A 9,635-nucleotide genomic window follows, 5' to 3' on the forward strand; every position below is an offset into this window, starting at 1 on the left:
GGTATTTTGTCTCTTTCATGCACCCCTCCACCTTCGTCTCAAACTAAACTTCTGATCCTCCTGGTGCCCTGCAGGGTGGAGCTTCTCATCTCAACCTCTGTGGCAAAAGCCACCTCAGCAGGATTATAAACTCGCTGCTTTTGTTGAGCACTCTCTCATTCTGCAGGAGTTGTGCACCTCCTGTCCCTGTTACCCTCCCCACAGGAGACCTTGCTCATTTCCACAGCCAAAGCACCATCATGGGGTAACACAACCCCTGGTCATGAGGTTTGAACCTGGCAGGGGTGAAGAGAAGAAAAGCCACAGATGAACCCATGGGTCTCAACTTGGCATTTAAGCAAGGGCAGGGGGGAGGGCTCCATTTTCAGGGCTGGCACCCAGCTGGGTCACTCCCAGTGCTGGGGAGCAGAGACCAGCAAAGGGGACCAGCACATACTGTATTTGGCAAACTGGGCCATCCGTCACCAGGGCTGGCTTCTCCAGGGCACCAAAAATTTCATAAGCACAGACAAAATGCAGCTGCTGAGTGGATACACTCAAAGCTGTTCCTGCCCATTCCCTCTCCGGTGTCACATGCCACGGTGTGCCATGTGTCCGGGAGTGGCATTAGGCCCCCGTGCGGGTGTGGCTGAGGCCGAGGGCCCCGGCAGCCCCTCACGAACAGCCCCGTCAGGCACGGCGGGAACGGCGCGCGGCCGCCTGCTGCCCCCTGGCGGCCGCCACCGCCCCTCCGACCATTTGCCGCCGGGCCGCGGCTCCAAAATGGCCGATGGTGAAGGGCCGGGGGCGATGACACAGGCACACAAACCCCACAGGCCTCCAGCTGAAGCGACCCCAGACACCATCGCTTTAGTTTTAGCCACAGGGAATGGCCTTCGGCGACGGGCTAGATATTGGGAAGCCAAGGAGAAGTGGGCACAGCAGCATGAGCGGCTGCAAAGGCTCGACAGGGCAGGGCAGGACCCAGCACTGGCAGAGCGGGCCCTGACCACAGCCACAGGTCACTGGCACGGGCCAAATGCCAAAGCAGGGGTGATGACACTGGGGGACCCTGTGCCCAGGAAGGCTCAGCTACACAGCCCTGCTTTCTATGCCCATGGGTCTGGGAAAACCATGTACAGCAACAGCTGCCACTGCAGGGCAGCACCAGTGCCTGGCTAGAAAAACTGACCACTGCCACAGCCCTGGCCAGGACTGAGTCCCTTCAGCCCCAGGCTGGTGCCTGAGCCTGCAGGAGGAAGGGCAGCAGGCCAGAGTTTGGTTACAAACAAGCAGCCATTTATCCCAAACTCCTGTTTATGTATTTGCTTCAAACTTGGGGGCAAGAGAGACAATTTGGAATGAAGCACAAGAGAAAATGCCTGTAGGAGAGAGCAACTGAACTGCAGGGCCTTAATACAAGATTTGATTTACTTTGTTTAAAAAGAAAGTAGAAAAGCAATTGGCTAGCAAGCACCATCACAGCATCTTCAGTTAAAAAAAAGTTAATAAAATATGGTTGTGGTTACAGAGCTTACCTTGGCCATCATATTCTTCCCTACTTTCTGCTAACACAGCACACATACACTGCTGGGAGCTGACACAGGCTAGAGCAAAGCAGGACAGAAGCTGCTGCTGTGACACCAATGACCTTAACACAAAAGAGGGAAGGCTACAGCCAGCCTGTTTCTCAGAGCCTGCCTTCATTTAGTGGCACAGAAGTAACACGAACCAGTTCAGGTCCTTTAATCTGTCCAAGACAGGGTGCTGAAGCACAAATGATAAAACATTCTGCATTTTTACAGCAAAAATGCTACAGAAGTTTATAGGAAAAAAAAAAATTTTACATGGGTAAAACATTATAAATTCAAGACAACTCACAGACAAGGGGTAAATTCCCACATCTATCACTCTTTGTTTTAAAAAGTTCATTTGAACAGGCAAGCAGTCAAAATGGCTTGCTCTCTCTTCCTTGAAATGAAAATTTATCTTCCAAGTGGCTCACAGTACTGCTTCGCTTCTTGGAATGTCCTCCGAAGGCTCCGCCAAGATCAAAGGAGAATAAAAACCCCCGGAGTCCTTTCAGATAGTCTTGGAGAGCAGGAGAAGGGAAAGGAAAGGGGAAGTTTATTCAAACTTGATCTTCTTCCCTTGTGGCTTGTGATCTCCACCTCCACCTCTGCCTCCTCGGAAGCCACCTCCTCCTCTACCTAGAAAGAAAATTATGGAAAAAAAGAATTACCACAATAGTGTTTATTATATATAGTATTATAAACATATATATACATTATATATATGCACACAAATATATTGTACTGCCCTTCCAAACCCATCCTGGCACAGAAAACAAATTCACATCCAATGCTCTGTGTTAGCCCCAAGAATGGCTTTGGGTTCATTTCTGAGTACACCCCATCCAAACAGCAGCATTTGCTTCCTCTTACCTCCAAATCCACCTCTGCCACCACCTCTGCCACCAAATCCACCTCTTCCTCCTCGGCCACCTCCTCTGCCACCACCACGACCACCAAATCCACCGCCACGCTGAAAGTCACCCTTTGGCTTGGCAAAATCGAGGATCACTTTGTTTCCGTCTATCTCTCCATCTTCCATGGCTTCTTTAGCTGCTTTGGCATCTTCTGCAGAGCTGAAGTCCACAAACCCAAACCTAGGAAACAGTTTACAAGGGTGACAATTGGTCACATTCCACGAGCTGCAGCACCACCTACAGGTTCCCGACAGAAATCCTTTCGAAATCAAATACCAGCACTTGTGCATCCCACAGGATGTGTCACTTGTAGGACAGCAGTGGCTAATCACAGTCGATGGAGCCCCACTGTGAGTTTGCCAGTACTGCACAGTTAATTTTCTTCTCGTGCGAATCCATCAGCTGCCACTGAGATTTGTTGGCAGGAAGGAGCTCATTGAGAAGAGGTGAGAAGTGAGCATGTGCTGCCCTCCACCAGTGGACCCAAATCCGAGTGGTCTCTACTCCCACGCTACCTTGCCAGTTTCATAGAACCACCCACATGAACAGGAAAAACACCCCGCACTGCAGAGATCAGCTAAAGTGAGGTGCTTTGTAGCACCTCAACATAGCCCAGGTGAGGTTTCACCCACCCTTTAGATGATCCGGTGTCTCTGTCTGTGACTATTCTCGCGCTTATTGAGCCTTCAAAAGATTCTCTTAATGTCTCCTCTGTGGTGTCCTCAGAAAGGCCTCTGACAAACAGTGTTTTGCTTTGCTCTGTGGAAAGGGAACACATTCAGAAATCATTCAGCCTGAGCAAGGCAACCTTCAGCTTCAGAACATCACATCCAGCTTGCTGGCCATTACTGGCTCCCAGAACAGCTCTCAGGGATAAAGGGGTTATTTCCAAGGAACAGCTCAAGCACCTCAAGTCCATGAAAACTTTTCAGGACTGCAGTTAGAGCCTGACATCAAAGGATTTCCATCAGCCAACCTGAAACTCTCAAATTAAGTTTGCCCCACTCCCTTTTTTAAAATAGATGCTTGCACCTTATCAACAGTGATAATAACTAACTGTACAGACACTGCTGGATCAGCACTTGACTATCTAGAGGAATTTGACAACAGTTTCATCAGCATTTCAGATAATCAGTCATCATATCCAGCACACTTGCTTACAATGTTTGGCATATTTGTTTTTTTTAAAAGCAGCCCCAGATTTGCTTGGATGGTGCCCTCCTGCCACAGCTGGAGATCAAACATGAAACACTTACGATTGAATCCTCCTCCTCGTGCGTTCGTGTTCCCTTTCTGCCATGATGGTGAACTGAATTCCAGTCTGATTGTTCTGCCTTCAATCTCTGTGTTGTTATAGGAGTTCAACGCCTCTCTGGCATCCTCAGCTGTGGCAAAATCTACAAATGCATACCTATGTGGAGAGGAAGATTCCAGTCAGCCTGGGAGCAACAGGATATCTGGAGGCAAGTCATTTGCAGTGTCAGTCTAGGGATCAAAAGAAAGGCACACCATACCCTTTAGGCCTGCCCTGGTTGTTCTGTGGCACCTTGACGGAAGAAGCTTTCTTAAACACTTCTTGGAGAGTCTCTTCCGTAGCAGCATATGAGAGGTTGTTGACAATTAGGGTCTTTGACTCTCCTGTGGGGAAAAGTCAGTGCTGTTAAGTGCAAGTTTGGAGAAGGAGAGCTCTTCTCTTCCTCTAGTTACCAGACTCTGCCAAGGAATAAGAAGTTGTTCACCTTTCCTCACCTCAAGATGAGGCAAAGACAAATCCAACCCTGTTTTATTCACGGAGACTAGTTGCCCCCTGTGAAACATGCAAGTTGCATGTCTGACACATGCAGTAGAGATATAAAATACATAGGATGCAGAGCACAAGTCAGGCAAAAGGTTTGGCATCTTAATATTATTGCAGTATTTTAATTTGCCCTGCCCCCAAGGAACTTCTGAAACAAGTGAAAATTAATCCTGAATGCCAACTGAATGTATGTTATCAGTCTGGAAAGTACCTTTCTGATGTTCTTGCTGGCTCTTCTCGCCAGTGAAGTCAATGACCACAGCACGACCCTCTATTTCTGTGCCCTTCTTCTCCTCCAGAGCTTTGTTTGCCTCAGCTTCTGTTTTAAATTCAACATAGGCCATCCTACAGCACAGAAAAAATGTAAGCAAACACCTCCTTCCAGGAATGACAAAGTTTGTGTATAAAGGGGGGAAAAAACATAAAAGAAAAATTCTAGAAGTAGGACAACTAATGCAGCAGGTTCCTTAAGGCAGCCAAAGGACACATAAGCTTATCAGAATACGCCAAGAGCTAAAGGAACAGCAAACATACAAAAGTCCTCTCAGCTACACACCCTTTGCTGCTCCCGTCCTTGTTCATCACTATCCGGACTTCCAATGCATTTTCAAACACCTCCCTGATTTCATCCTCGGTTATGCGGTAGGGCAGGTTCTTCAAAAACAGTGTTCTGGCATCTCTCTCTGCAAAGACAGTTACTTCAGCTAAAAATCCCTCCTCCTCATGTAAACTGCCAGTTCACTGAGAGTCAGCAAGCTGATCCAGCAGAAATTAACAGTAAGCATTCACAAATTACAGAAGCTGCAAAAGCAACTGTAACAAAATTTAATGAAACTACTGTGCTTCTCTCTTAAGGGCATCAAGTTCAAAAAAGAGGTCCTAGAATTTCATACAAAATACTTTCTTCCTCAGCCCTCCCAATATGCACTATTTCTTTGGATCACATTTGCAGATGTTCCAGTCTGAATTTGTCTATCTGTATGTAAGCATTTTAGAAACTCTTTACTGAGCTGTACCTTTCTTGTTTTCTTTCATAGTTTCCTTGCTCTTTGCTTTTTCCAGTTTGACTTCCAAACCCATTAACTTCTTTCCATTCATTTGGAGAGCTTTATCCAGATCCTCAGCAGAAGAGAAGTCCACATAGCCAAACCGCCTGAAAGAACAGCACCCTTGAGATCTCAGCTGATCCATCTATGGCAGCAGAGACCATAAACAGAAACCCAGCACCAGAGAGGTCCCCATTGGTCAAGTTCCACGCAAAGTTAAACCCTCATCACTACACCAAGCAACCACCCCAGCATCTTGAGGGGTACCAGCACCAGCACTTGCACCTCTCAATAAATTAGTGCCAAATAAAATAAATAAGCAGCAAAATTCTACTGATGAACTCACCTGGAAGCACCGATTCTGACATCTAAAACTTCAATATTCTTCTTCCCAAAGAATTCTCTGAGGCCAGTCTTTAGCTCGTCAAACTCCTTGGTGCAGACCAAATTTGCAACAAATATCGAGAAAGTTGATGCCGGCTCTTTAAATGGAAAGATAATAAAGTGGGTTTTTTTTTAAGGCAGCCTTTAAAACTGGGAGCCAGACTCCCAGCAAGCTTTAGCACATCAGTTTTTGCTCAAAAGTAACATCATACTTCAGTATTAAGTCCCTTATAATCATCATTTGTGCTGGGAAAGCCCACCCCTGACATCCTGGACCTTCACAGTTACATTCTTCATGCAACAGAGTCCAATCACAGTCCATCAAACAAGCATCATTTGATGATCCCACACCACTTACTGTCTGTTTTCTTTTTCTTGGGCTCTGGTGCACTTTTATTGGTCATTTCTTTCTTCCTCTTTCCAGGTGCTTCCTTGACAGGTTCTGTGACAGAAAACAAAACAACACTGAAAAATACAGAACTTTTCCTACTCTGAATCAACACAGGAGCATTGATCTTTACACCAGTCATACACAAGACCTTCCTGTCACTCAGCAGCTGCTCCTCAGCACAAAAGACCACTATAGCACAACATTTTTTCTCAGACATCTTTCCTATTATTAAAGAATTATGGTCTCAAAAATATTTAAACTCACTTTCATCCTCACTTTCCTCTTCGGCATCTTCTTCATCCTCCTCATCTTCATCGTCATCCTCATCATCATCCTCCTCCTCATCTTCCTCATCTTCAGATTCTGCTGCCTTGGCTTTCACTGGTGCAGCCTTGGCTGGAGTGGTTTTCTTCACTGGAACAGGAGCTGTGTCCATGGCTTCATCTTCAGACTCTGAAACAAGAGGAGCACAGTATTTATAGACAGTTCCAAATTAAGTTCCTTTTGAAACTTAAGAAAACAAAATGCTGTTAAGCAAAATGTTTCTCACGCCTCCTTAAGTTTGTATGTTCTCACGAAAAAAAGTTTAATAAGCTTAATTTTTACAAAAGTTGTCTCTCTCCCTCGAGTTTTACTGCATTAAAAAAAAAAAGAAACCCAATACCGATTCACCAATGGTAAGACGTTTTACTAACAATAGGGAAATTAACACCCCTTCAGCAACATGGACAACAGCAACCAGCTATAACCAGCTGAGCACACACTGCATCACTCCCTTTATCCTTAGTTACTTCCCTTCCCCAGCTCCCTTTATAATAAACATCTTATACCATCCTCCTCTTCATCATCCTCCTCATCATCCTCCTCCTCAGATTCCTGCTTTGCTGGCACAGCTGCAGGCTTTTTGGCTGGTACTGCTGCAGGCTTTTTGGCTGTAGGCTTCACTGGCATTGGTGGTTCCTCTTCTTCATCTGCACCAAGAGTACAACAAGCCTTTACTACTAAAGTTCAATGCATGAGTGGGATAGGTGAAAAGTACTTAGAGCTTCCTAAAATGTTGTCCAAAAGTTCAGAAGAGAGCAATCAAGAAACTAGGAGATGCTTTATAGGCTGTGTGTAAGGCAGCTGCAGCCCAAGCTTTCCTCGAAACTTCTTCCATTGCCCACCTCTCCTCCATAACCCCTCTTTAAAGAACGAAACCACATCACCTCCCAAGTATTAAAATCATACAAATTTTTTGAATCCAAAGGTACTCATATTTAAGGACTTGACTGAAGGAGCTTTAGTCACAGCATATTTCAAAAGAAACTTACCAGAATCTTCATCCTCCTCCTCCTCCTCCTCATCTTCGTCGTCATCTTCATCGTCTTCTTCTTCACTCTCCTCCTTCTTGGCATTCTTTCCGTTTTTTGCTCCTTTGGTTAGGACAGCAGCCTTTTTAGGAGTTGGAGCAACAGCCTTTTTGGTCTGTGGAGTAGCCACAACCTTCTTTGCAGGTGTAATTGCCTTTTTTGCAGGAGTAGCAACTTTTTTTGCAGGAGTTGCAGCCTTCTTGGCTGGAGTAACAGCAACTTTTTGTGGTTTCTTCTGGGGGATCATCTGAAAGACACATCAGTCTAAGAATCATGCTGGCCTGTTTAAGTTACTATTATTTCACTATCAGACAAGCATACAGTACCTGAAATCTGAAGCATATCCTTCTGACAGTTTAAGTTACCTCAAATGTCCACCCTGATTAATCAATTTCATTCTTTTAAGAGCCTAGTTATGAAACATCAAAGCACCTCTAAATTCCCTGGTCCTGAACCAAGACCAGTGACATCTAATAGCATTCAACATCTTGGAATTTTTACACTTGCATGTTATCTGAATGTTTCAAATCTCATATTGCTCATTACTAGGGTAATTAAGTACCCACTTGCTTATCAGCTTTAGGACAGCTTTAAGACCCCAGCAGTACTTCCAAGAGCCTGGAATTACACACTTAGCAGTCAAGCTATTTCTCCTCACGCTGCTATGGCCTTATAAAATCCAGTTTACTCTTTAGTCACAGTTTAGTGAGGAATGCAGACTGTTTATTAATGGCCTGTTACAATGTAACCCACAACCCTCCAAGACACTTCTGTAACACGTGCATCCTTTGACTCCATCTCTAGATCAATCACCTCTTCTCCGCTGCTTTCCTCTAGGTCAGAGGACTCCTCTTCCTCACTTTCCTCGAACTTTTTCGGGGGAGGAGCCATTTTTTTCTGTTTGATCTGATTCTTCGGGGCCTGAAAGAGAGCGGGAGCCACACGTTTACCTCCCTTGCTCACGCGGGTTGCCTGCGAGCGCTCGCTCCGGCGGGCAATTGTCCCCACCACGTGGCCGCCCTCCGGCCCCCGCGGTACTCAAGGGCCGCCCGGGGGCTGCGGGACCGCCCCCGCCGGTGTCCCGGGCCTTCCCGGGGGCGCGGGGGCCTTCCCGGGAGCGCCGCGCGCTCCCACGTGCTCGCTGTCCCCGCGCCCCACGTGGCCGCACTGTGACGTAGCCCCGCCCCCCCTTCCCGCGCGCGCTCGCACGCGGGGGCCCCCGCGCCCCTCACACACACGGACCCCGCACCCCTGCGCCCTCTCCGCTCCTGCACCGTGTCCCCGCCCGAGGCCGCCACAAGGAGCAGAGCGGGACGGAGCTGGGCTTGAAACCGCTGCCTCCGGACACACGGCCCCTCCCCTCGCCGCCATCTTCACGACGAGGGAGAACAGGCCTGGAGCCACCGCGCGGCCCGAACGCACAGGGCCGAGAAGGCGGCCCGGCTCCCTCCCCGATACGCCGCCATCCGCACCCGCCCGCCCCGTCATGGCGGCGGCCGCCCGCTACCCGCGTGGCGGCTGCGCTCCGGCGCCCTTACCTTGGTGATCTTCACCATGATGGCGGCTGTGAATGGCGGCGCAGGGGCGGGGGCGGGGCGGTGTCGGGACCGGGGCGGGCGCGTCCGGCGGGGCGGCGGCGCGTGGGGATCGGGCCGCGGGCGTGCGGCGGGAGCGGCGGGGACGCGCGGGCGGCCGGGCCGGGCACTGACACGAAAGAGCGAGCGCGCGCCCCTTCCGCCCCCTTTCCTAGCCCCGCGTCAGGCCCCGCCCCCACCGCCCCCGTCCCGGCCAATCGCCGAGCGCTCCGCTCCGCCCGGCCAATCGCAGCCCCCGCCCCTCGAGCCGCTGCGCCAATCGGCGGCGCTCTGCGATTGGCCAACCGGAGGGCGCGTTACTGCCCCGGGGCCGTGCGGCGGGGGGCGAGCGCGGGGGGACGCACCGCCCGCCCGGGAGGACCCGGCGTCAGCCAATGGGACGGAGGCAGCTCGGCGCCTGCGCGCTGATTGGGCGGCGGGGCCGGGCCAAGGGAGCGCACGTGGCGGGCGGCGGCCACGTGGTAGGGCCGGGCCGGGGTCTCGGGGGTCCCGCGGGTCCCGGGGGTCCGCAAGTCCCGGGGCCAGGAGAGGTGCTGCGATTCCACGCAATCTCGGTTGCCCCGCCCGGCCCTGCGGCAGTTCGGCGCCCGGAGTGGAACTCT

The 9,635-nt window shown here is 49.8% G+C and overlaps 1 protein-coding gene and 3 non-coding genes across 4 annotated transcripts; all 4 read right to left on the bottom strand.

Annotated features, from left to right (window-relative positions):
• Window positions 1-1,391: 1,391 nt before the first annotated feature.
• On the bottom strand, window positions 1,392-9,100 carry NUCLEOLIN (nucleolin multifunctional protein). The gene is made up of 15 exons (XM_005525004.3): window positions 8,977-9,100; window positions 8,252-8,359; window positions 7,400-7,685; window positions 6,917-7,057; window positions 6,351-6,539; window positions 6,054-6,137; window positions 5,658-5,793; window positions 5,282-5,418; window positions 4,822-4,948; window positions 4,477-4,610; window positions 3,982-4,105; window positions 3,724-3,878; window positions 3,100-3,226; window positions 2,424-2,647; window positions 1,392-2,189 (listed from the first exon to the last, which is right to left on the bottom strand). Exons 1-15 carry the CDS (start codon window positions 8,992-8,994, stop codon window positions 2,107-2,109), a joined length of 2,073 nt encoding a protein of 690 aa, XP_005525061.1. The 5' UTR covers window positions 8,995-9,100; the 3' UTR covers window positions 1,392-2,106.
• LOC148183607 (small nucleolar RNA SNORA75) lies at window positions 2,773-2,913 on the bottom strand. The gene has a single exon (XR_015773536.1). It is a non-coding gene; the product is annotated as a small nucleolar RNA SNORA75 (small nucleolar RNA).
• LOC148183608 (small nucleolar RNA SNORD20) lies at window positions 3,538-3,614 on the bottom strand. Its single transcript, XR_015773539.1, has one exon. It is a non-coding gene; the product is annotated as a small nucleolar RNA SNORD20 (small nucleolar RNA).
• LOC148183609 (small nucleolar RNA SNORD82) lies at window positions 5,874-5,943 on the bottom strand. The gene has a single exon (XR_015773537.1). It is a non-coding gene; the product is annotated as a small nucleolar RNA SNORD82 (small nucleolar RNA).
• Window positions 9,101-9,635: the final 535 nt, after the last annotated feature.

Source organism: Pseudopodoces humilis, chromosome 11 (genome assembly GCF_049639895.1).
Source record: "Pseudopodoces humilis isolate 2021_Gansu_Grassland_sample_001 chromosome 11, ASM4963989v1, whole genome shotgun sequence".
NCBI classification, from domain to species: domain Eukaryota; kingdom Metazoa; phylum Chordata; class Aves; order Passeriformes; family Paridae; genus Pseudopodoces; species Pseudopodoces humilis.

Bases quoted from the DNA above. Each gene is read 5' to 3' on its own strand.
- NUCLEOLIN (XM_005525004.3), bottom strand. The intron at 6,138-6,350 runs GTGAGTTTAAAT...TTTCTGTCACAG, and splicing joins AGAGGAAAGTGAGGATGAAA to AACCTGTCAAGGAAGCACCT. The intron at 3,227-3,723 runs GTAAGTGTTTCA...CCCTTTCCACAG, and splicing joins ACGAGGAGGAGGATTCAATC to AGCAAAGCAAAACACTGTTT.